This window comes from Pimephales promelas, chromosome 17, assembly GCF_988280905.1.
Source record: "Pimephales promelas chromosome 17, fPimPro1.hap1.1, whole genome shotgun sequence".
Taxonomy (NCBI): domain Eukaryota; kingdom Metazoa; phylum Chordata; class Actinopteri; order Cypriniformes; family Leuciscidae; genus Pimephales; species Pimephales promelas.
This window is the reverse complement of record NC_142785.1, coordinates 32,592,356-32,620,237: the sequence shown is the minus strand read 5'-3', so window position 1 is coordinate 32,620,237 and position 27,882 is coordinate 32,592,356. Positions and strand designations below refer to the sequence as shown.

General features: G+C 37.7%; 2 protein-coding genes across 2 annotated transcripts; both read right to left on the bottom strand.

The window, feature by feature from the left end:
* Positions 1-1,007: 1,007 nt before the first annotated feature.
* On the bottom strand, positions 1,008-12,264 carry fads6 (fatty acid desaturase 6). Its single transcript, XM_039650210.2, has 6 exons — positions 11,892-12,264; positions 9,361-9,527; positions 8,201-8,381; positions 5,514-5,698; positions 3,202-3,381; positions 1,008-2,053 (listed from the first exon to the last, which is right to left on the bottom strand). Exons 1-6 carry the CDS (start codon positions 12,100-12,102, stop codon positions 1,904-1,906), a joined length of 1,074 nt encoding a protein of 357 aa, XP_039506144.2. The 5' UTR covers positions 12,103-12,264; the 3' UTR covers positions 1,008-1,903.
* Positions 12,265-15,199: 2,935 nt separating this feature from the next.
* Positions 15,200-27,663, bottom strand: ush1gb (Usher syndrome 1Gb (autosomal recessive)). The gene is made up of 4 exons (XM_039650200.2): positions 27,371-27,663; positions 21,258-21,708; positions 20,320-20,889; positions 15,200-16,856 (listed from the first exon to the last, which is right to left on the bottom strand). The coding sequence occupies exons 1-4, from the start codon at positions 27,532-27,534 to the stop codon at positions 16,572-16,574; spliced, it is 1,470 nt and encodes a 489-aa protein (XP_039506134.1). The 5' UTR covers positions 27,535-27,663; the 3' UTR covers positions 15,200-16,571.
* Positions 27,664-27,882: the final 219 nt, after the last annotated feature.

The window sequence follows — 27,882 nt, the reverse complement described above, 5'->3', positions numbered from 1 at the left end:
GTGAAACAGATGAATACAGGACGCTGAACGGGAGGCTGATGAGGGAGTGAGTTCAGGTGTGGAGACAAGAGGATCCTGGGAAGTGTAGTGCTGATGACAAGACAGGGCGGTGCAGAAGAAGACTGTGACAGTTTCACTGTAATTATACATTTAAGTACTGAGTAATATTACATGTATGGGTTTGGATTAGGGTTTGATTGTAAATTTTTTTTTTTATTGCAACAGAGAATATACAAAGAGATTTACATGACAATACAACTCATAACAAATAGAAAAAAAAAAAAATCATGCCAGGGGTAAAATTACAATAAATTGAAGTTACAAAACGCTTCATAGGTCTTTCTTGCTTTTTTGTTCTTAGTTTTAGCTAATGAGTTACCATATTGTTTTATCTCTTTCATAAAATGTTCAAAGCTTGGCTTAGCTTTAGCCCATTTTTTCACATGAATGTGATATTTTCCAAGTAATATGAAAAGTTGTATAAATCAAACTGTAAAATAATGTCTTACAGACGTGTACTACAGAAGAATCTTTTCCGATATATTGACTCATTCGAGATAAAGGTCAGTGCTGCCTCCTGCTGGACAAAGGGAACATGATCCGAATCTTTATTCCGTGAAAAATAAAGCAGTTTATATAGTGATATAAGATCAAAGCTCTTCTAAGAATATATATATATATATATACACACAATATTTAAAAATACAAACCTATCATATTTATTTATTATTATTATTTTGTACTCCCCTGATGGTCTTCCAATCCCATCTGACTTTCTATATCAGGAAACCTTTGTTCTATTTGTATACAATGCATGTTAAAAGGGGACAGACAATGAAACGCCATAAAAGCAACATGAAAGTCATCAATATGAGCGGTGTGTTTGAAGTCACACACGAAAACAGTCGAATGTTTACTTCAATTTATTTGGTCAGTAAAATCAATGCTGCATATCTTAAATGTTCATTTTGACATTCTCTTTCAGAATTCTTCCCCCCCCCCCCCCAAAAAAAAAAGAAAAAAAGAAAAAATTAAATTAATGCAAAATTACTACTGTAATACTGTGAATATGATTATGTGTTTAGATCATATTAATGTCATAGCTACATGTACTGAACTCTACTATGGGCTTTAATATTGTTAATATTGCACTCATATTATAGGATTGTTATTAGCATATTAGCATCACATTTAATATAAATGCATAATGTATTGCAAACTCTGTTAGAATGAGTTGTTTCCCCTGTGTATGACAGTTTCTGCTAATTTGTGTGTCTTGTATAGATTAGGTAAAGTTTTATCCATCATTTAAGTGTTAATGGAGTTGTTGAAGCTGAGAGCTGTTGGGGGTCAGAGGTCGTGTGTGCTGAGAGCTGCAGTGCAGTATTATCACTGATCTGATGTCATTGCACATAAGGCAATGATCTTTACATTCAGTCATGTCATTAAGCTAAGCGTTGTCTAAAGGAAATCCTGCTTTCTTAATATGTTTATACGAAAGCATCATTTTTAAACGATGCTGCGAGTGACTGTGGAATCAAAACTGATCCCCTTTTTTCCTTATTGCAGATTCCTGATGTTTTCATGATTCATCAGTGCACATTATTCTAAACCGACACATGTTTGTCTTTATAATCCTTCACCATGTTTGATGCATATGTAAAATTACTTCCCATTTCTGCATTCAAGTCTCATCCTACACTTAGTTTTCTTCTTGAATACCCTGTTTAACTCATAAATATGACACGTTATGGAAGTCAAATGGGTTGTGAAACGTTGACTTCAGTTCTAATGCACCAGTTAAGTGTGTATATGATATGGAAGCATTTGGAAACGCATGACACTTGTCCATCATGTCAGTGTCCATGCTCTGTTGAGTCGTCCTCTTCATCGTCTCCCTCGGTCACTGCACTCCCACGAGGTCGGTGATGGGTGGAGCGAACACCATCAGCTCCTGATATTTGTGGAAGAAGAGACGCAGACGGGACACGTACCCGTCCTCCTGATACGGCAGCTTCTTCTCCTTCAGAAACTGAGACACGATGGGCTTCACCTGAGCCAGAACACACACACACACACACACACACACACGATTACTGTTTATTTATCATCATATTTATAGTTTTTTCTTTGTAACTTGTTTTGCTTCTGTGTGTCTCATTTGAGTAATTTTTCTTATTAAGTTTAATCCTTTTTGTGAAAGGTTTTCTTTATTTGTTAAGAAAAAATTATAAATTAAATTATAACATGAGGTTAAATAGTTAATATATGAAGAGTTCAGATGCAAAAGCCTCTAAATGCCATTTGAAATTTTCTTCTTTAATGATGATTTTTATCAAACTTGTATATTTAAGTTCAGTAATTTCACTTAAATAACAATTAATAGGTAATTATCAAGAAGAAAATTTCAAATGGCACTTAGAGGCTTTTGCATCTGAACTCTTCATATATATATATATATATATATATATATTAACTATTTACTCTCATATTATAATTTAATTTATAATTATATATATATATTATATATATATATATATATGTTATTAGTATGTTAACGTTAGCTATATATGTTATCTAAATTAATAAATTATTCCTTTTTGTGAATTGTATTGTTACTTTGTGCTGCATTTTAATTTAATGTAAATATTAAATTAAATTGTTAAATAAATCCTTACGTTAAATTGTTTACTTATATATATATATATATATATATATATATATATATATATATATATATATATATACATATATGCCATATCCTAATCTATTAGTTTTCCCCTTTTAATGAATCTATTTTGATTACTTTTACTTCATTATTTATTCCTTTTGGGGACTTGTACTGTTGCTATATTTGTTTATGCTGCATCTTAATTTAACTTAATAATTTAATCGAATTAAAATATTACTTTACATTAATTAAAGTATTTTTAATAGATTAATAATTACATCTTATTTAATTATTAATTCAATTATTTAATTTTATTAAAATGCAGCATAGAATAAAAACAGTAAACATTCAATACTGAAATAATTCAATAATATAAGCAATACGTAAAATAATTTAAGTATTTTAAATGACAATTTAAAAAAAAAAAATTTTTTGGGGGGGGGGGGGTCTGCAATTTTTTAGAAACACTGGGCTCCATGTCAGTATATAAGTTGAGTAATGCATGTGTTTGTGTGTGTGTGAACACACACCTTCAGGCACATGTTGTCGGACAGGAATGGGAAGAGGTGATGCTCCACGTGGCAGCTGATGAGGGAATGGCCGAAGGTCCAGTCCAGCGCTGGGTTTCGGGGAAGGTTCAGGACTCCGTGGGTCATCTGGTAGATCCGTTTGGGACGACTAGCGGCGGAAAACATCGGCAGTCCGATGTGCTGCAAAAACACGGAGGTCAGATCATGGAAAACTTGTACTGCAACATTATAACAATAGCACGACCCTTTTAGTGATTCAGTGTTTAGGTTTAGTGTGTGTGTGTGTGTGACGTTTGAAGAGGTTACGGGCGCCACTGACGCCACAGGGGCCCAAACTAGACAAAACGGACTCAAGACAATAGCACATGAAGGCATTTATCACACACACACTAAAACGAACCAGCAACAACGATCTCACACACATCGAGGTCTCAGATCTGACGGCAGCACTTCAGAGATCAGCGTAACACAGAAGCACATTCTGCCTTCGCTCTGCCTGGGAAAATCATGTGTGAATTTACAAATGAACCCTGTGAACCTCCGCAAGCACGCAGGAGAGGGGAACAAAGCTGCTTTCAGCGGGTCTCGGGGGAAAGGATGGAGAGACACACAAAGCAGACGTTAGCTGAATAGCTCTGAAAGTTCACGCTCAGATTACTCTTATGAGAGAGAGAGAGTAATGTAGTGCTGGAGTGTTACTGTACTGAGAGAGACTTTCTGCTGTTAGTGGGTCATGTGATGCTGCTGACCACAACCATACTACAACTTCTGTCATTTTTGTACCACTGGTATCACGTGTATGCATAAATAATATATATATTTTCTAAAAATGAGTGGTAACAACATATTTTCTGAAGATAAGTAGCATAAATTATGGGTGTAACAATATATCATGCCACAATATATCGTATCACAATACGTATTGTGGATAGTCCCCCCAAAATAAAGAAAAAAGTTTTAGTGTCAGTGTTTAGTGTAGAGTTTTAGTACTACATTAAACTATGTAGAGTGAAAATAATGTATAATAATGCAATGTGGGAATATTGGTGGGTCCTGATAATGCCAAATGTCTGATGTTACCAGTATAAAGTGGCCGACATTATTTTAAATCTAGTCAGTGAAAGCGTTCAAGCATATTCGTCTACAATAATTCTGTGGTTTCAGCTTCAGAATCATGAATATTGTTATTCTGGTGTCTCTATTGTCGTAATAGAGTCCAAACCTATTCATTTAAACCCACAATGTAATATCAAAGTTTTTTTTTTTTAATAAACAGTACATTTTTTTGTTTACCTTTTACCAGATGTCTTGGAGTATCACAATAATATCATATCGTGTGTTCAGTATCGTGATATGTATCGAATCATGACATGAGGGTATCGTTACACCCCTAATATAAATGTATTTTATATTTTTTCAGCATGCAAAAACAAGTATATTTTTAATAATTATATATTATATAATTTATATTTTCTAAACATGCAAAAACAGCTATTTTTATATTTTGTGAAGTAGTGTAAATAATTGAATTTATATTTTTTGAGCATGCATAAACAACTGTAGCATGCATGCAAATATATAATTTATATTTTCTGAATATGCAGCACTATATTTTTATTTTCTGAATATGCAGCAACTATATTTCTGAAGATAAGTGGAATAAATGTAATTTACATTTTGTGAGCATGCAAAAAAAACAATACATTTTATATTTTTCTGAAGATAGGGAGCATAAATAATGCAATTTATATTTTCTAAACATGCAAAAACAACTATTTTTATATTTTGGGAAGGTAAGTAGTGTAAATAATTTAATTTATGTTTTCTGAGCATGCAGCAACTATATTTCTGAAGATAAGTGGAATAAATGTCATTTATATTTTGTGAGCATGCAAAAACAACTATCTATTTTATATTTCTCTGAAGATTAGTAGTGTAAATAATGTAATTTTTATGTTCTGAGCATGCATAAAACCACAGTAGAATGCAAAATCTACTACATTTTCTAAAGATAGTGTGAAAATGAATAAGTGGTATAATTTTAATTTATATTTTCTGAAAATTGATATTTTCTGAGCATGCAAAAAGAGCTTTTCTAAAAGATAAGCGGGGCAAATCATTTAAAATACTGCAGATTAGCGGTGCTCATGTTTGTAGTCGTGATGCTGGGATGCTGTGGGTGGTTGTTAGGGTGTTGCTATAGGGCTGTTTTATTGTCAGTCAGATCACCGAACTCCTGTAATTGAGCAATCGTGCATGTCGAGTTATCGGCGGTTTTGTGGACGAATGAGTTTTCTGCATGTATGTCTCACCTGAAATATGTTGACGTGTATGTACGGCAGGGAGAACATGGCTCTACACAGAAGCATGACCAGCAGAGCAGAGCTGCACGACAGCCCTGACACACACCTGAGCAGGTAATACTGAGAGAAAAACCCCACACACACACACACCACGGTGCGCATGATCTGGAGCGGAGACTGACCCTTCAGCTGACCTGAAACACAAACACATGAAACACTCACTCACACGAGCAAAGAAGATCTCAGATGGAAACGCATGTAATGTAACGCAGCTACACTCTCAGCATAGACATATACACTAGACCTCACCTTGGATACGGCAGTTCATTGGAACGAATGCGTCAATAGAGCCGCCATCTTGAAACAGGGGAGCCCCTCCACTTTAATGCATCAGCGTTAATGTAGTAGACACAGGTCTAACGCAAATAAAATCACCATAAATCATCATGAATGCGATTTTTCTTGTTTTTTTGTTTTGTTCCAACGGTCAGACATGTATTTATCATTGATTCCAGAAAGAACATTTTTTTATTTATTTTATTTTTTTTTTAAAAACATTCTTCCTAGTTCAGATTTCATCCGTGAACTTCATACGCTGCACAAAAGTCCGCCACCATCAATGAATTCGAAGTAAAGGCAGAGATAGCAGCGTTACCTAGCTACTTCCTATGACAAGACCCCTGTTCCAAGATGGCGGCGGTTTTGACGTATGCTTAGAACCCCCAGGTGAGGTCTAGTGTATATGTCTATGCACTCTCAGATTAAAGGAAACAAAAGCGGTCACTGGGGTTTCAAAAGGTTTTTCAAACCTTTTCAAAAGGTTCCAGGATGTACCATTTAGGTACTAATATGTGCACTTTTGGTACCAATAGGTAGCCTGACGTCGTCATACTCATGTGAGTCTGATACGGCTCCATTGGCCTGTGATTATGGGGCGTTTCAAGCCAACCAGGAAAGAAAATGCCTCTGCACTCGACAAATGCCTTGTTCCTCTTTTAAAATGAATGCGCTGTCGTCGACATCTTCTATAACAGATACATCTCAGTTCTCCAGCGGCAGCCATCTTTGTTGTAAACTAACTCAACCCAAGCGCTCTTTGGATTACGTTACGGTTGATAATCTGTCCATCATCGTATAAAGCCCGCCCTGACGATTTGATAGGTCCGAACAGCTTTGGTTCAGGAATACTTGCTTCACAACGGATCAAGTCCAGACCGAACTTCCCATCCTCAGATGCTGTGGGCGGGGCTAAGCTCGGCTAGCATCCAGGCTAACCAATAAACTCTAAAAAAGAAAGGTTCTTCAGGGGTTCTTTGAGGTGGTCATGGTGCTATATAGCACCACTACCATTTAAAGAACCTGTTAAGCCCAGTTTGGTTCTTCAGTGGTTCTCTAGGGTGGTTAATGTGCTCTATGGCACCTCTTATGGTTACATAGCACCATATGACAAAGATAAGATGATTACAAGCAAATGAACCACTTTTAGTGCTATTTAGCACCATTTTTTTTAGAGTGTAGATACCTACTTAGCTTTTGAAAGTGTCATGTATTTGTCTCTTGTTTTGTGTGCTAACACATGGCCGGGTGTTTGCATTGTCTAATGTTCAACCTCGTTTCCTTGTTAGTTAATGTTGTATTAGCATGCCGCGCCCCTTGTTCCCTCGTTAGTATTGATGTTCATTAGTGTCACCTGTACCTCTGTAATTATGTGTTCCATGTAAGATCTCTGTGTTTGTTTATTCGGTTCTGTGAGTATTGTGAAGTCTAGTTATTGTTTGTTTTCTTTGTTTCTGGTTGTAAATGAACTGTGTTTTGTGAAAGTGACTGTCTGTGCTTGTGTTCAATTTAGAAAGGGCCCCCAGTGACAGCTTTTGTACCTTTATTCTAAAACTATATAGCAAAAAAGTCATTTTCTGAGAGTAAAAATACTGCAAAATCACTTTATTGTATATCCAAAATAAAAGTTTGTGTTTAGATAATAAATGTGGGTGCATTGTGTATCATTATTTTGTATATATATTAGGGCTGTGCAAAAATTAATTGCGATTAATCGCATCCAAAATAAAAGTCTGTGTTTACATAATATATTTGTGTGTGCTGTATATAATTATTTTGTATATATAAATACGTATGCATGCATGTATATATTTAAGAATTATTTGCGCTTAAATTCTGTATATACATATAAATACATAATCGGAATTATATAAATATAAATATTTTATTTATGAATAAAACATTTTCTTAAATATATACATGCATGTGTTTTTATTTATATATACAAAATAATTATATACAGCACACACAAATATATTATGTAAACACAGACTTTTATTTTGGATGCGATTAATCGCAATTAATTTTTGCACAGCCCTAATATATATATATATATATAAATACACATACATGCATGTATATATTTAAGAATTTTTTTTTAATTTATATATAGAATATAAATTATACATAAATCTACATACATGAAAATATTTCTTAAATATATACAAGCATGTGTGTGTATTTATATATATAAAATAATTATACACAGTGCACCCACATATATCATGTAAACACAAACTTATATTTTGGATGCGATTAATCGTTTGACAGCCCTACTTTAAACATGTCTGAGTTAGTCAGACATAATTTAGGAGCACATAAGGTCTCTCGTCATCATAACTGATGGAAAAGCTACTCACCGACGGCGACGACAGGTGTGATGATGGGGACGGCCAGCGGAGCGATGAACAGATACACGGATCGAGGAAGGAAAGGCATCTTCCACGTACTGGAGTCTCCCAGGCCGATCACGTTAGTGTGAGCGTGATGCATCTTCACATGAGCCTGAACACCAGCCCGCGCCGAGAACGAGCCGCACACCTCAGGGAACAGTGCATTTCATTATTATATTACATAGGCTATTTTAAATAATAAACAATCTCATTTAATATTTATATTGCATTAAACGATTAAATTAAATAATATAATAATGCAAATATTTAATTTATATTAAATGTTGATTTCACTGAAACTGTTGTGCTAACATAATCTGCAATGATCATTTGTTGAAAAAAATTATAAAATGTATTATTCAGTGCCGTGTACAGTCTGTTACCATCATCTTTTACATTCTTGAGAGGATGTACACGAAATCTAAATCCTGTTAATCTCAAAGTTAATTCATGAAGAATTAATCGGTGAAATTCTTTCCATTCTTATGCAGTTTTCATGTTGCAGAGCGTGAGCTGTGTGAACATTTTGAAAAATGGAAATGAAAAGTACAGTGGGACTAATAATAATATTAAATGGTAAAACCACTGTATTTTTCAGATAATACTGTTTAATGGTGCTTTACAAGGATATATTTCCCTATATTCAATGTGTTGATTGATTTCATTTCTCCAGCAAACTCTGACAATCAAGTATTTATAACTTCAATGAGCTCATTGTTTCTGCCCTAAACGATTACATTGTTAAAATGAATATACTTTTAGCTAACTGTGATTTTGTATATGTACATACTAAGACAGTTTCCTCTGATAACAGGAAATGATGCATTTTCTGTAAAGCTGCTTTGAAACTACACCTTAAAAAAATGCGGGGTTGTTTCAACCCAAATTTGGGTCAAATATGGACAAACCCAAATGTTGGGTTGAAAATGTCATTTAAAATTTGAACCCAACTTCAACTTTCATTTTGAACTGTAATTTGTTTAATTACATTTTAAACCCAACATTTGGGTTTGTCCATATTTGACCTAAAATTGGGTTGAAACAACCCAGCATTTTTTAGAGTGTATGTGTGTGTATTGTGAAAAGCGCTACAAATAAATGTGAACTGAATATATATTGGATCTCACTTCGATGAAGAAGACGGCCCAGAAGTGCGCCCAGGCCGGAGACTCGCTGAGCGCCCCGTGACTGGCCAGATGTGTCCCTTTAACAGTGATGACCGCGTGAGCAACACCCATCATCAGCAAACCCAACAGGAAACACATCATCTGAGACGAACCCAACAACACGAACCCTGCAAACACAAGAACAGCATCAGCAGCGTTCGACTCAACATCAACACCTGCATAATCAAAGATATGACACATAAATCATGTGCCATTTGATGTTAGGTTAAATGCATATCAATGCTATTCATCTATAAACAAGCAACTATTATAATAAACATACAGTATATTGATATTAACACATTTTTGGCAAAACTTTACAATAGTGCTCCATTTACATAAAAAACAGCAGTTTTTTTTAGAGTGTATTTGGATATTAGCCTACAGTTTTTTTTATTCGCTTTGGTGCTATTTTTACAAGGAATGTGTACATTTTCAAAACTCTTAGTGCTACGACACCAGACGATGAATAAGGGTCTTATCTAGCCAAGCGATCGCTCATTTCAAAAATAAAGTTTAAGTTTTATAAGCACAAATGCTCGCCTTGCTCTGTTCTTTGATGCGCATTCGTGACTCTCCTGTTCGAACTCGTTCATCAAAATGAACGAATCTTTTTTTGAGTTCTCATTACACTCTTAGAAGAAAAGGTTCTATATAGAACCTTAAAAGGTTCTATCAGCGCTACGTATTTGGAACCCCTAAAAGGTTCTATACACTCTTTAAAAAAGGGTTCCTCTGGGTTCTATATAGAACCCTGGGGTTCCATACATGGCCAATAGAACCTTTTACCCAAAAAAATGGTTCTATATAGAACCATTTTGGAGTTCCATATATGAAGCGGGGGATGGAACCATTTCTGGTTCTAAATAGAACCATTTCTTCTAAGAGTGTAGGACCTTGAACCGTTTGGACCCCATTGAAGTCCATTATATGGAGAAAATCCTGGAATGTTTTCATCAAAAACCTTCATTTCTTTTCGACTGAAGAAAGAAAGACATGGACATCTTGGATGACATGGGGGTGAGTAAATTATCAGCAAAAGTTTTTTTAAAAGTGAACTACTCCTTTAATGCACTTTGACCTAACATGAATAAACCAACAATACCAAAGATTAACAAATGCTGCAAGAAAATATTGATGTAGCTAATGCATTAATAAATGAGACCTTATGGAAAGGGATACCACATTTTTTCGTAAAGTGTTGCGTAGATTAGGCCGTTTTTGTTTTGCTTTGTTTTTTCTGTAAATAATTGTCTCCATCCAGATCATTATGTCCAGACACACTGCCACCCTGCTGAATCTCAACGGATGCCGAAATGATTCAGTTTGATCTTTTTATCTCATAATGAAGCCGTTTAACCGGAGGAGCCGGAGTCGTGCCATCGGTTTCTCCCTGAAAGACGAGTCACTGTGAAGGAAACTGGATCTTCTCTATGGGAGAGAGGACGCAAACCCAACCGGTCGCCATGACAACGACCCCACAGGAGCCGTAAACCATAGCCAGTGTCTGAAAGGTTATAAAGCTTTTTTATGGATCCAAATATTTCACTCTAAAAAATGCTGGGTTGTTTTAACCCAATTTTGGGTAAAATATGGACAAACCCAGCCATTGGGTTAAAAATGTAATTTAAAAATGTAACCCAATGGCTGGGTTTGTCCATATTTTACCCAAAATTGGGTTAAAACAACCCAGCATTTTTTAGAGTGTTGGCACAAATCTGAAGCAATATCGACTTCTGCTGAGTTTGTGTGTCATTTTAATAAGTTAATCACCCAATAACCATCCGACACACTGTCACACCCTGGGACTGCACAATAAACAATTAATTTAAATTGCACATTATTCAAAACACTCCCTATTAATAACATTACACACCTTCAATACTCGCAATATACAGTTAGATGTTCTGATACACCCTCAATATAAAACACACACTTTAATGGGTGAATGTCAAAAAACATTTCCAAAACAAAACAAAAACATTTTAAAATACTTGGAATAAAATTATATTTGTAATACATTAACAAATAAATATAAGTTATAACAACAACATATGTTTTCACATGGCTTTAACTCATCAAAATAAGCTAAGGAATTTTCTACTTTTTTAAAGTCAGTTTAATGTAATTTAAGCTGAAAACGAAAGTCAGTGTAATGTAATTTAAGTTGCAATGACTTAAACATCCAAGTTGATTGTACTTAAAAAAATATTTACTTAAATCATTCTTATTTCTTACTAAATAATTGTCAAACACCAAAACAAACAAACAAACAAACAAAAAAACAATACAAATAGGTTACTACTTTACTATTAAAACAATATAATTTCCCCCCACACATCATCGTCATTAGATTTTGCTGCATCATGGACATTTAAATGGGAAATGCGGTTAATTGTTATTGAATGCGCTTCAGAATAACGTTAGTATGACTAGGCTGTGTTTTGTTAGTTTGACGAGATTCGCCAGGAGTGTGTTGTGTTTCTCATTACCTGCAGGTAAACTGATGAAGGCTGCGGTCAGGATGGTGCAGTCGACCCCCCTCCTCTCCCACCAGCTGCTCGCGCGCACACTCTCCTGCACGAGCCGCGCCAGCTCCATCATCAGCGTCTCGCGCTCCGCGTCCGCGCACTCATCATCATCCCGGGCCGCGGGGCCGCGCAGGCCGCCGCTCTCGCTCCTCTTCTCGGGGATGTTCTTCATGATCGCGCTAGACCTCGGACTCAGAGGCGCATCGCGTACCCGCTTACCGTCCTGGCCCGTCCCGTCCGCGAAACAAGGTAGTGAGGGACTTTACTGCTGACTGCGCTAGAAACAGACCCCCCCCCTCTCTGCTACTCTCTCTCTCTCTCTCTCTCTCTCTCTCTCTCTCTCTCTCTCTCTCTCGTTCCCACGGCGATGCCTTTGGCAGGAGTGTCCTCAGGGCTGCAAGAAAACAAGAACACACACACACACACACACACACACACTAAAGCACTGGCGCACACACATACACCATGTTAAATGGTAACTCTCCTTTGACGTAGCCTAATTGTTTTTTTTATACCATACAAACTGCCTTACACTAACCCTACCCATCACAGAACACTTTCTGCATTTTACATTTTAATTATGTATGATTAATACTCTCATCCTCATTGGGCTTACAAAAAAAGGACATATACTGTAAAGACAAAATTTAGTGGTATGCCATGGGGATCTAAAGGGAATGCACATGTAAGTTTCCATGTTTTATAGGACATAATTATTATACTGTACAAACTGTATATCCCAGAAACCACCACTCTCAGAAAAAAGGTACAAAAGATGTCACTGGGGTTGTACCTTTTCAAAAGGTACACTTTTGTACCCAAAGGCTACATATTGGTACCTTAGTGGTACATATTAGCGCCTAAAATGTACATATTAGCACCTGAAATGTACATATTAACACCTAAAATGTACTTATTAGCATTTAAAATGTACACATTAACTCCTAAAATGTACATATCAGCACCTAAAATGTACATATTAGCACCCAAAATGCACATATTAACTCCTAAAATGTACATATTAACACCTGAAATGTACATATTAACACCTAAACCGTACATATTAGCACCTAAAATGTACATATTAACTCCTAAACTGTACATATTAGCACCTAAAATGTACATTAGCACCCAAAATGCACATATTAGCACCTACAATGTACATATTAGCACCTGAAATGTACATATTACCACTTAAAATGTACATATTAGTACCTAAAATGGACAAAAGTGTACCTTTTGAAAAGGTACAGCCCCTGTGACAGCTTTTGTACCTTTTTCTGAGAGCGTATCACAGATTCTTATGCATTTTTACATTTTCAAAAAACATAATTTAGTTTGATTTATTAGCAGTTTTCCTCTTATGGACTAAAAATGTTCCCACGAGGACAAAGATTTCTGCTATTATCCATGAGGGGGACGTTGTGTCCTGAACACACAGATAACACTTCTCATATGCTATTGAATAAACTGTCTCTCTTATCTGTGGACTCACTCATGTATTTACAAACCCTGTTCTCCCTCCTCTCTCTCTTTTACTTTACTTGGCAGAAGACAAAAGAAAGGTTGAAGCAAAATAATATAGGGTCAGAGCGGGGAAAAAGAAAGAAAGAGAGAAAAATATGAGGGATATTTAATATTTAACAATATTATTGATCTGTGTTGTACTACTTTCATGTTAACACTGTGAAGCTGCTTTGATACAATCTGTATTGTGAAAAGCACTATATAAATAAATGTGACTTGACTTGAAAAAGAAAAGCAGGAAGGATGTGAGCGATTCTACAGTCCACTGAATGCAAACAAAATCAAAAATCACAATGGTAATAATGACACATTTATTTAATGAACATTGTAACACAACTATCCACAATTTGTCACTGAAAATATTGGCATTTGGCTTCCCTGAAAATTAGTCTGGTTCATATTTCTTGTGATTTTATAGGCTGAAATATGACCTGGCATAGTCAGGGACAATCATGAAATAATTATATTTCGAGTATCATAAAAAATGCAAGACCTCAAAAGATGAGAGGAAAGAGCACAAGCAAAAATGAAACAATCATGAAACATAATGCAAAGCAAATGAATGTCTTGCTTTAAATGCCTCATCCTCTTATTTTGCAAAGATAGAGGTTGATTTTTTTAGGGCTGTCAAACGATTAATCGAGATTAACCACATCCAAAATAAAAGTTTGTGTTACATATATGTGGGTGCACTGTGTATAATTATTTTATATATATAAATACACACACATGCATGTATATTTAAGAAAAAAAAACTATTTATATATAAAATATTTATATTTATTTATAATATAAATGCAAATGTTTCTTAAATACAAGCATGTGTGTGTGTTTATATATATATAAAATAATTATACACAGTGCACCCGCATATATTATGTAAACATAATATTTTATGAATATTTATGAATTACTTGAACAGATTTTTTTTTAAAACATTTTACATTTACAACCCAAAATAATGTGAATACTTACACAAGAATGGGTTTAGAAAACATTAACACAGAAATCTGTTCTGTGCGTGTTTTGTGAGCACACGTAAAAGCGAGAAAAACACACAGGAACAAATAAAGCATTACATTTGCATCCAGACAAGCATTGGACACACTACCATAAATGTGAGTCAGGACAGCAGTGTGTAGCTATAGGTGTGTATGTACAGATGGAGACAGATAAAGTAACAAGAGTTATATCAGCTTTCAGCATGTCAGTCTCTCAACCCTGCTGCACACACACCCATAAATGAGCAGATAGCAGAGGAACACAGTATCCAGAACAAACATGTCACCCGCTGAGCCAGAAGCTTTGACTGCGCTCGATCAATAGCAAACACGGAACCGAAACAGTACATCTATGAAACTGTACAAACAAGAGATTTCACACACACCCAAACTCCTCAATCTCTCAGCTGGAGTCAGTAGAAAGCATCCGCAGAAAGCTGTAGATTGCCAACATACAGAACATTTCCCATGAGTCAAACTGCAATGTGTTTTGGCTGGACATCGATGCTGTCCAAATCTCCATATGAAGAGTTCAGATGCAAAAGCCTCTAAATGCCATTTGAAATTTTCTTCTTTAATGATGATTTTTATCAAACTTGTATATTTAAGTTCAGTCATTTCACTTAAATGGCAATGATATTTACCTATTAATTGTTATTTAAGTGAAATTACTGAACTTAAATATACATGTTTAATAAAAATCATCATCAAAGAAGAAAATTTCAAATGGCATTTAGAGGCTTTTGCATCTGAACTCTTCATATACAGTATGTATGCACAACTAAACAATCCCAAATATATAAAAAAACAAACAAACATTGAATGCATATGAAATCAGTTCAAATGATATAATGTTTGCATATACAAGTCAAGTTTGGACACATCTGACCTGGATCTTAAAGACTTTTTGATCTAAAAGTATATTTACTATATTTTCCATTAAATGCATCAAATTAAATAAAAAGCAATTTAACGCAATCTGGGGAAAATGTGGGAAACTAAAGACCAGATATGTAGATTTGTTGCTCCATCACTTGCAAATCTGTGCTAACATTGTCATATTTAGTCTGGGTTGTCACGTGGCAAGGTCTGAATTGAGTTGAATTAGTCTTAAAATACAGTAACCATATGCATGCCAATTCACACAGTGTCTTGGATAAACCTCAAGCTGGTAAGAGTTTATGCAAATTATACCACAAAACGAAAAGGGTAACCACATGACCACCTCATTCTCCAAGTATAACCTCATTGTGAGCAGGAATAGAGATAGAAAGTGATGTGTGACCATATGGAAGACCTGTAGTTTTTCTCCCAGCCACTGGGAGGCAGTTGTTTCACTCACTCATACACACACACAACACACACATGTGCTCACGCACAATGGCTCAGTTCCAAATGCAGGTATTAGAAGCATTTTAAATATGTGAAATGCATTGTGCAACCCATTTTACTTCCGCAATATCACGCATTTCAAAATAAAACAGGATTTGTGATTGTAAGAGAATGGTGGAAATTGATTTTATCATTCCGGTATTGACTGAACAGGTTTTAGACAAAGCATTGTTTAACAGAAGTGCACAAGTAGGGTGTGGCTATATTAATATTATTCAATAGCCTGCACAGACGCTAGCAGAAAAACAAAGTAATTTCAGAGGAAGAGAAAGTTAATGTATGTTGCTTAGAAATACTAAGCCAAACACATTGTTTTATTTGGAATATTATGACCATAAGATGCCCATGAAATGATGTCCATTCACCTTAAGACACCATGAACAGGGTCAATTGAGATCATACTAGCTCCTGGCGAGAAGTGGTTCAAAAAAGTAGGCACAGGCAGGTAATTATCTTGAATATATCTTGAAATGCATTGCTTTGGCCAGATTCTCAGACAGCATCGAGTGTATCATTTGCAGAGAAAGAAATCCTATAGAATGCAACGAGCTCAGAGAAATAATACATCCAAAATGGTGGACAAGTTGAGAGAAATGCTGCTTATTAAGTAGTACTGATAAAAATACTAATTAAAATTGATTTACCTTTCCTTTGGGTATCATGTAGCCTATGCAGTGAGCAAGGGAGTACGCTAGGTTTTGGAACAGACATACACACTCTTTTACAGCATAGTGTCTTGCATGCCGTCAGCTCTGTCGATAACGTTGTTGCGTCTCTTGCACGCATCCAATAGTTTTTTGCGGGGTCCGAGCGGGATGTGGATGCTAACGAGGTCCTGCTCAGAGCACAACAGCAACGCCTCCAGGTCCATCTGCTCTCGATTGAAGATGGACAAGAAGTCACTCAGTCCCTGAGATGCCAGGAACACTTCCAAAGGAGCCGATGATGGCTGTAGCTCGTCATCCTCCTCCTCCAAACCGAGGTCTCCTTCCTCCCATGGCAAATCCTACAGGACACCGCCAACGTTAGAACTAGCAAAGTCTCCGGACACCCACTTTTACTTAACAGGGGTGCGTTTCCCGAAAGCATCGTTAGCCAACTATGGTCGTAAGTTGGTCGCAATTTCCATTGAACTCTATTGGTAACGACGGAACTTGCGACCATAGTTGGCTAACGATGCTTTCGGGAAACGCACCCCTGGTTTGCATATTTAACTTACTAAGAAAAGCCAGACCGGTCTCATCCCAAGGCGTCATATAGTGATGCTTTTGATATTTCGTCTACATCCAACGCACAGGGCACCCTTTAGCGTCGATATGAGATGCAGATATATATGGGCAAGAAGGCGCCTCCTAGTGGTCTAACCCTAACACTACCCCAGACCTAAACCTACCCATAACCAAACAAAGCTCTGTGCGTGTTATATTGATGCTAAAGAGGTGGTGTGGTGCAGTGGATAAGACACATGCCTTTGGTGTGAGATACCCGGGTTCGAATCCACTGTGATTCGAGTAAGACACTTAACCCCTAGTTGCTCCAGAGGCGTGCAACCTCTGACATATATAGCAATTGTAAGTCACTTTTGAATAAAAGCGTCAGCTAAAGGAATAAATGTAAATGTAAAGGGTGCCATGTGCGCTGGATTTAGGGTTAGACCACTAGGAGGCGCCTTCTGGCCCATATATATATATATATATATATATATATATATATATATATATATATATATATATATATCTGCCTCTCATGTTGACGCTAAAGGGTACCATGTGCGTTGGATGTAGACGAAATGTCAAAAGTGTCACTATATGACGCCCTAGCATGAGAATGAGTTAGAAAAGCGTTAAAGTCAAGCAAGCAAGCATGCAACCCCATCAGCAAGTATACTAAAATAGGGCCTTTTTCTATAGCATGATGCATAAAGGTCAATAAACTAATTATGTTATAGTATGGAAGAATTTGAATGGCCTTCACATATCCCTGACCCCTGCCCAGAACCCCTTTTGAACAGATTTGGGATGAGTTATGTTGCACAAGAATCGGATCGGGAGTAAATCCCTGCAGTCATGTTCTAACATTTAACGTAAAAGCTTTCTATAAGAGTAACCAACTCTCTATTAATGCCCTTGGCGGTGAAATTAAATGTTCAGCAAGCACATTTGAGCATGGTTTTTGGAGATCTGGTTCTGGAGAGCCACTGTCCTGCAGAGTTTAGCTACATCCCAAATCAAACACAATCTCTCGGTTAAGCCTTGTTTATACTCGACGCGTCCGCAAGAGTGCGAAGGGAGCGGCAAAAATGGCGTCATTGCGGTGCGGGCGGTCGTGCGCGTTGGGTGCGCAAAACCCCGTATCGCCTGGCGGTGTGCACGGCACTTTTTATAACATCGCGCGCGGCGCCGCATCCGAAGATGAACGACTTCGAGCCGAATCTGGCCGAACTGGGAGGATCTGTACCAGCATGTTTATGATCCTTCTATACACAGAGTCATTTGCATTGATGGGCGACCATAAAATCTCATTTTGTGAACAGGAACACATTTGCATTAAGCACCTAGTTTGGACTTGTCTAAAGTAATTGGTTACATTTACAAAATAAACCAACAATAGCAGAATTAAGAATTAATTAATTAAGGTTTAAACACTCTCCAATAGGGGATTATCACGCTTCCGGGTTTCATGGGGGGGATTTGTCAACTTTGTGCATGTCCACTTCCGACGCAGTTCAACAATGCCTGAGACGAATGCTATTTATGTCACTGCTCTGTTCCACTTTGTAAATCTAACCAACAACGGCAACCCTACTTAAGTTTTCATGGATTCCCGACTGAATTGAGCATAAGGAAGAAGTGGATTAAAACTTTAAAATAAAACAAGGTTGCACGTTTGTTTGCAGCCGGCACTTTAGTGAATCAGACTAATTTACCAGGGATGCTGTATAAATAAACTTAGTGCAGTCCTTCATCAGTTTGCCAGCGAGATCGGTGATTCAACGGAAGTGGCAGTGCACAAAGATCACAGAATCCGGAAGTACTACGTATCAGCGTGATAATCCCCAATAAGGCTTCAGTTGTTTAACTAGTTTACATGCAGTGAAAGTAGCCTACAATAAACCTACTGCATTTACTCTTTTATGAATCAGCAATTAATACTGCAAACGGCAATAAACCAGTCCCTCCAGGATTTCACGTTTTTTTTTTGTGATTTTTGCGATCAAATTGACTGATTTTGTGGTGGTAATTTCCAAAAATGTGTGAAAAAATTTGCAATTTATATTTAACATTTACCATACTAGTATTCAGTCCTTCCAGAAAAACGTGGAGTTTTTTTTGTGATTGTTGTGGGCAAAAATTGATTGATTATGCGGCCCGTTTTCTTTAAAAATGCGATGGAATATGTGGGATATTTATGCAATTTTATGCAATGAATTTGCAAAAATTGAGGGAACTTGCAAAATTGCGGTTTGATGAAAAAGAGAAAAAAAGTGATTCCCCCAACATCCTGTTAATGTAAGAGTCATTTCTTATTACTTCCTTTGATAAGCAAGCATACTACATCATAGAAAGCGCTGGGAATATTTAATTTCTCATCTTGTTTTATTTCAGACTGTAAGAGTGTAAATAAGGTGTGGCCCCTTTAAGAGCTGCGCGCTCCCTGTTGAACTCTCTGCAGTGTTATATGTGCGCATTGAACACCCCATGTGTGCGGGTAATTTCTGATTGATAATACTTCTTTTATCTTATGTTGTTTATTAAGTAACGATGTGACAGTAGAACGTGCGACAGACAGAATACGAGTTCGATTTGTGAGATGTCAATCGCCTCCGTGAGTCTGTCTGGCGTCGCGTAATTGCGTCACTTCATAACGTTCCCATGGAAACAGGGGGAAATGGCTGCTCTTGTGTGAAGCAAACGCAACATTTTTCAACTTTCTGCTAAGATACATGTGACCTTTTTGCAACGAAAATGCAAGGATTATGAAATTATGCAAACCCCGCATATTTTGCATGGAAATCGGCAATTTATGCGGCGAAACTGCGGCGTATTTGAAAAAATGCGGCCCCTGCATAAATATGCGGACTTTGGCTGATTTTGCATTGAATTCAGCGATCGCATAATCGCGTTTTTCTGGAGGGACTGATAAACGGCAAACTACTACTTCACTGCTGATTCCTGGTGGTTTAGAGGAGAATTACTCTGAGTTCGCCCCCTGTCGTTTCACAGAATAGCACAACGGCGAGCGCGTCAAGTATAAACGCCTCGTCCGTTTGGAGAGGTGCGCGCGCATTCAGCGGAGCCTCGCGCTCGAGTATAAACAAGGCTTTAGATTTGGATAAAGATAGTGGACCTCAAAGACCGGAGCTGCCCATCCCTGATGTAGTGCAAGTACAAGACAGTCAATAGAAAAACTCTATCTCAGGTGGTAGAACAAGTGGCATCCATATAGTATCAACAAATTTTTGTTCGTACCTGTAAATTCCTCTCTTGGAGGCTCAACGAGCTGCCTATGCTGACGTCATCGAGACTGGGTGACCGTAGGGGCAATCTCCCTCGTAAGCGGACGTTCGGGACTCGTCCCACTGGTTCACTCCCCACCACGCTACCCTCATCCCGTCCCATTCGAAACAGCCCATCAGACACGTAATTGCGACGGAATACCATCGTACCGAGTCCTGGGCGGTTGAACAAAGAATCCCGACCGGAATCCGTACTTATTTCGGAGTATGCAGCATCATATAGACCCGGATCGCTGAGTGCGTGGGAAACAGTGTCTACCTCATCGTCATCTTCATCTTCCCGTATGTCCTTTTCACCAGAAAACATGTTACGGATGTTGAGTCGAGGATTGGACTGCTGGCGTGGGCTGACGTATGTACCCTGCTTCATGAACATGACGTCATTGCCCAGCTGAAGACCAGAGATCGAGCGAACACTCCTTCGACCGTCTTCGGAAATCTTGAACGTCCCATCGCCTTGCTTCTTCTTCTCGAGACGCCGCAGAATCTTGGTCCGGCCTCTAGTTGTGGACTGAAGCGTTGCCTGTAGAGGAGAGAAGTTTCTCAAGGTCATTTTCACCCTGTAGACCAGGGTTCCCCAAACTCGGTCCTGGAGGCCCACTGTCCCTGCAGAGTTTAGCTCCAAACACACATGAGCAAGCTAATCAAGGTCTTCAGGATCAGTAGAAACTCACAGGTTGGTGTGTTTGATCAGGGTTGGAGCTAAACTCTGCAGGGACAGTGGCCCTTCAGGAACGAGTTTGGTTTTAAAATGCCAGCTCACTAGGTTTTGGAAGAAAATTTATAACTTGCTTCTCCATACTGACCGAATGGTTGACTCCATTAAGCAAAGGATTTATGTTTGTGTTACTGGCTCGATGGCTCTTATACCCTTGTGTTCAGAGACAGTACCTGCGAGTACGTCATGTTGGAGTCGAGGGTGTTGAACTGGGGGATCCTTCGGCTCAAGGTGCTGCTGAAACTGCTGTAACTCATCGTATCCGACGTGTCCATCGCAGCGCTCTCTCTCAAGAAATGCTTCTCCATGCGTTTGTGATGTTTGCGCTGAAGCTTTTCACAGTTCAAAATGCGCTTCTCTGCATTACGGAAGCCACGGTCCTTCAATTTGCTCACCAGCTTGGGGTTGATGGTGATCTGTTTGGCGGCGATAGAGTCCAGATATCGAACACACTCCATGTGGCCCCTAGAAGCTGCCATGTCCAGTGGCGTGTGGTAGTCATTGTCCAAACACCACACGTTGGTACCGAATGACACCAGAAAGGACAGGCAGTTCAGATGGCCGTTAGCTGCCGCCAGGTGAAGGGGAGTGTTTCCCCAAATATCACATTTGTCTGGATCTCCACTGTGGACCAAATAACAAAAGCAATAGTGGATTGGTTATGTTTAATTCTCTTCTGCTGTTTCTAACATAGTTTACATGGCCAGAATTAGTGGTCGATGGATGTGGTTGTCAGTGACAGGGCGGCAGGAGCAGGGTCAATATTTAAGTAAGGGATAATGCACATCGTAGATTAAAGATGATATCAAGTGTGATAACAACCAGCTGGATGTATATTATCCCACTTATTAAGGCCACGTTTACACAAAGTCAGGTATTTATAAACGCCGTCGAGCGCCATCATAACTATGCCAAACCTATTGGCGGCAATGTAGGGAGAAGGGTAAAGCCATGCAAGCCAATCAGAAGCGTCATAATCAGACTGATCTCATGAAGTAGCGTGTGTATGACACGCCAATTCGTATTTACATTTTTGGCGCGCTATCAAGACGCATAATCGCTTTTCAGCGTGTTTATGAACGCCGTTGACTTAACGTTATTACTGTATATATAAATATATGACTTACCTCAACCCCGTCCCTAAACCTACCCATCACTGGGGTTAATGGCATTTATGAGTGTTCCCCTACCATCCTAGGAAAAAAAAAAGATCGTCCCCCAGATGTAGATGTACATTTTGCTTCATTTCGCGCAGACATTTGACGGCGTGTACAGACACGCGGAATCACTCGATGTTAATGGCGTAGACATACACGCATACACGTGGATAGCTCAAAATGTGTAGAGATAACACGCCACTTGACTCGAAAGTGGCATTTATGTTTACGCAAAAGTCATGATGTCATGTTGTCATAATCGACAAGAGAGAACCTAAAACCCCGTTTCTCCCATTTGACATGACAGCACGTAACCGGCGTTTTGAGAAATCTCCACTTTGGCCGGAGTTTTTAGAAATAATCGTTTTCTGTGAAAACGAGGGTTTTGTGTAAATGAGAGGCCAAGCCACAGGGAAATATCTGCATTTTCCCTTCGTGTAAACGGGGCCTAAAGCAACACTATGTAACATTTTTTACCTTAAAATAATGTCTCCAAAATCTTATCACTGGTTCATCAAGTCGTAACAGGGTAAAAGGTACTTCTGCCATAGGCTGACGTGTCTGTATCGCTTTTACTTGCACTATGCAACTTCGGGGTTCGGGTAGTAACCCGAGCACAAAAAGAACTACAAAATTTGACTGCTTTACGTCAAGCGTTACAATAGTCATTATTTCGTTTTTCGTCATGAAATCCTGTAACATACTCTACCTTGTCTGAGGACATTGTTTATTCTAAAGCCGTTGCTGGTTAAACAGCAAGTGTGCGTGCGACGGTAGGCTAAATTATTTATGACGGCGGTAATGGACAATTTAGTTTCCAACCAGTAGGGCGACCAAAGACGAAAAGTTCCATGGTGTTGCTTTAAAATATTTCAAGTTAAATATTGATCTGAGTCACATTCAAAATTTTAAATTTTATAAGAGATATTGATTTGTTTTAAAATCGTACCTGTCTTAAGGCCCTTGCACACCGAGTCCGAAATTCGCGTCCAAAATTTTCGCACGTTAAAAAATAAATGCGACCTCACGTTATGTCCACATTGGTATTGCACACTGCCTCCGAAACTTTCGCCATAAAGAAAATTGATTCAGGTTCGATTTCCTGCATTTTCCACATCCGTAGCAAGCAGTTTGAATGGTGTTTGACAATTCAGAGCCACCGAATCACAAATACGAAAAACGCATACGAAAATTTTGGACTAATTTCGCAAGGGCCTTTAAATCAAGCATAGCAAGCATAAAGTGCCAACATCAGTTACCCGGATGAGTTTATGTTATCAGTTTTTACCGATGTTCTCGGGGGATAACACACTGCTGGATGGCACGATTGACCAATCAGAATCAAGTATTCCACAGAGCCGCGGCGCTTAATAACACAATTTAATAAAGTTCCTGGCCAATGGTGACAGTCAATATTAAAATGACTGAATTAATGTTCCTGGCCAATGGTGATAATGATAATCTCAAAATGATCAAATTCTGGCTGATTAATTGGCCAATTACTAGTGTAAATATAGAGAGTGTGAATACATGTGTGTGTGCACATGTGTGTGCACAAGCATTCATGTGCTGTTATGTGGCAAGGTGTTAACCTAAATAAGTAACATGATGCTTTGGAGCTCCACTTACCCCCTGTAACACACATGTACACACACATTATGCAAACTGCCTTTGTGACTCACCTCTCGAAGTCATTAAAGGCTGTGCACCATGTAATGCAGAGAAAGAGTTCACTTTTAGAAAAACTTTTGCTGATAATTTACTCACCCCATGTCATCCAAGATGTCCATGTCTTTCTTTCTTCAGTCGACAAGAAATGAAGGTTTTTGATAAAAACATTCCAGGATTTTCTCCATATAATGGACTTCAATGGGAACCAAACGGTTCAAGGTCCAAAAGACACTTTCAGTGCAAACTGCAAACTTGTTCAAAGGGCTTTAAACGATTCCAGACGATGAATAAGGGTCTTATCAAGCGAAACGAGCGCTCATTTAATAAATACATAATAAAGTTTAAGTTTTATATGCTCAAATGCTCAACCTTGCTCTGTTCTGTGATGAGCGTTCTGTGTGACTCTCCTTTTCGAACGTATTCATCAAAATGAACAAATCTTTTTCTGAGTCAATTCGTTCGTTGCACTGAAAGTGTCTTTTGGACCTTGAACCGTTTGGTTCCCAGTGAAGTGCATTACATGGAAAAAAATCCTGGAATGTTTTCATCAAAAACCTTCATTTCTTTTCGACTGAAGAAAGAATGACATGGATATCTTGGATGACATGGGGGTGAGTAAATTATCAGTAAAAGTTTTTTTAAAAGTGAACCAATTGAAGTTCAACATTAGTCAATACAGATTCAATGCTGTCTGCCCTCACTGAGGTCCATATAATCGCTCAGTGTTCAAATTCTCATGCCTACAAGAGTTTCTGCAGGACAAATGCTCCACTCATTAGCAGAGACCAGCACAAACTATGCAAGGTTTTATGGGACCATGTGGGGTCACAGAATTGAAATGCAGAAAGCAAAAATCGTGAAAGACTGAGGTTCATAATGGTCCTGACATTCAAGTTCAAGAACTGCCAACAGCCAGAGAAACAGGAAGGTGGCAGAGAAATAGCCCTAATTCATTATGTTGACCTTTAACTGTGAACATTAACATCTTTCTCTCTGTCTGGCCATGTGTAAAAGTCCTCCCCGTGAATGTGCACGAGGCCATGAACTCCTCTTAAAATCTCAAGCATTGAAACGTCCTGCACGTTAGAGATGTAGCACACACACGCTGGAGCCCTGATGCTCAGCTGGTCTGTTTTTATTAAATACTCTTGTACTTCTTTAAAGGAAAAGCCTGTTTCCAGCTATCAAGAAAAGCTCTGTTCAAAATAATTATGAAATAAAAATTCAGTAGTACGCATTTTGGCCTTATTCTACGGAGGCGTATTGCATTCACTTGAAGAAAAAAAATCTACTCTGTTTTTCTGAATTAACGAGTTAATTTTTCCTTGTAAAAAAAAAAATTTGCTCAGTTTTTCTGAATTAATGAGTTAATTTTTCATGAGAAATTTTTTTTTTGCTCTTTTTTTCTGAATTAACGAGTTAATTCAGAAAAACAGAGCAAAAAAAAAAACATGAAAATTTAACTCGTTAATTCAGAAAAACAGAGCAAAAAAAAAAAAATCCATGAAAAATGAACTCGTTAATTCAGAAAAACAGAGAAAAATATTTTTTCTCATGAAAAATTAACTCATTAATTCAGAAAAACAGCAAAATATTTTTTTTCTCATGAAAAATTAACTCGTTAATTCAGAAAAACAGAGCAAAAACTTTTTTTCTCATGAAAAATTAACTCGTTAATTCAGAAAAACAGAGCAAAAACTTTTTTTCTCATGAAAAATTAACTCGTTAATTCAGAAAAACAGAGTAGATTTTTTTTCTTCAAGTGAATGCAATACGCCTCCGTATTAATCAGAATTCAAATATTCAAATATATTTTTTTCTCAAAATGTTAAAACTTGCAATGGAATGACTTTCCTTTTTGGATATCTCCTCTCCAACAACCTGACTCTGTTTAATCATAATACACACTTATTTTTATATAATCCAGTCCACTCCTGATGGATAAAATCTAGAAAATTCAGATTTATTATGGAAGTAAAATGGGTTGCAAATAGTGAACATTACTTAAAAAACCATTACTCCATTAATATCACCTCAAAATCAGCACAGAAAAGTCAAAAACATCTGTGCCTATACTCATCACATCCAAATAAACCCTTACAAAGTGATTCTCTCTCCACTTTGGTAATCATGAACTCTAAATGCTGAGCTATGACTCGAACATGAACGTGTTTCAGTAACAGATCTGACGGAGAACACTAATTAGAGAACAGTGAGGGTGTTCACAGAGCAGAACATTTAGCTTCCATTATTAACCTCGTCTTAAGATAAGAGCCAGGTTATTCAGATCTAATTACCTAATGACTTGGGAAACAATGCAATGCAACAGCTTTCTCTTAAAGGAAAATTAAAAATAACGTTTTTATTCACTTTCCCCCGTGATGTGTTGGTGCAGCCTGTTCCATGTGTAAAAATCAGCATTATTTTGTGAACTATTCCTTTAAAAATATCAGCCTGCTGAACCCTGCAGATGTCCATGACAAATTACAGTAAGTTCATCATTTATTATATAATATAGGCCTGCTTTTAAATGGTAAGACAAAACAACAGAAATTACAGCATAATTCAAGAGAGATGCCTTATTCTCCTGGTGACCTTTATTTTAATTAGCCCAGAGCAGTAAATATGCAAATAAAACAATCCAGATATGCATCAGTGAGAGGACTAAATGATCTCAGTGCAGATGTGATCCGATACAGGAGAACACAGAACAGCCATCCTGTTAATGAGACCGTATGAGCCAAAACATAACTAGACCTGAGAGGGGTGTATATCATATTAATTATTTTAAAAATGTATAAACTAGGCTACCGTCTTCAAGTAGAATCAAGGGCACGGACTGATGCTATAATCATTTAAGGTTTTGGTTACACTTTATTTTAAAGAGACTCAAATAAGTGCTGAGTAAAATTAATTAGCTTACTATAGAGTTAAGGTTGTGGTGGGTTTGGTTTAGAGTTAGTAATAATTATGCATAATTCACTGTTATTACTATAAGTACATGTAACGTGCAACTACGTCACTTTAAAATAAAGCGTTACTGATTTTTTTTATTTTAATAAATGCTAAAAAACAAAACTGATCAGCAGCACATAACAGCAAACACATCCTCTCTGAAAAATATTGCATTGACGAGGGTTTAAGGCATTAAAGTGAGTAAAGGAAAGAAATATTAACATGCTAAGATTTTCAGACTTCTATGAATCTTGTTATATTGTATTTTAGCACAATGCATTTTTTTATTGATTGTTTCAGAACTGGACTTTTAGTATGTTTGACTCTGTCAATGACAACAGCCTGATGAAATTTGACAATCAGCGATATTACAAAAACAAAATCTCTATTATTCGTCATTTGGTGTCTCGAAATTAAAACTTTAAATTGAAAATCACGTTTAAAAGAAATAAATGCATGAATAGTTATATACATTCTCCATAAATAATTGACGCATTACTGACCCTCGTGCCACCAGCAGTCTGAGCGCGTCCACGTTGCCGTGGTGCGCGGCCCAGAGCGTCGGCGTCATCCCATCCTCATCCGGCGCGTTCAGGTCTTTGCGCGTCGCTTCTCTCAGCAGGTGCAGGTGCCCGTCTCGAGCCGCCCGGTGGTATTTATCGTTCATGGCGGCGAATGAACCTCTACCCCGGCTCACGGACGGTCATCTGTCGTGTGTGTGTGTGTGTGTGTGTGTGTGTTGACGAGATTTCACGTGCGCTTCAGGCGTCTCCAATCGAGCAACTGCATTTACGCTCGAGCGGTTGCTATGGGAGACCTCCGGAAAGGCCACGCCCACTTCCTCTAAGCGCACACCTGAGAGATGAGAAGTCACACCTTGCGGTGACACATTAATGAAGATCACACACGTGACACTCTGTTAAATAACCATTAGGAGAATAATCCATATTGATGCACGATTTGACACGAATGCCAATTAGTAAATAACCTGCACACCCAGTGCAAAAGGACACTT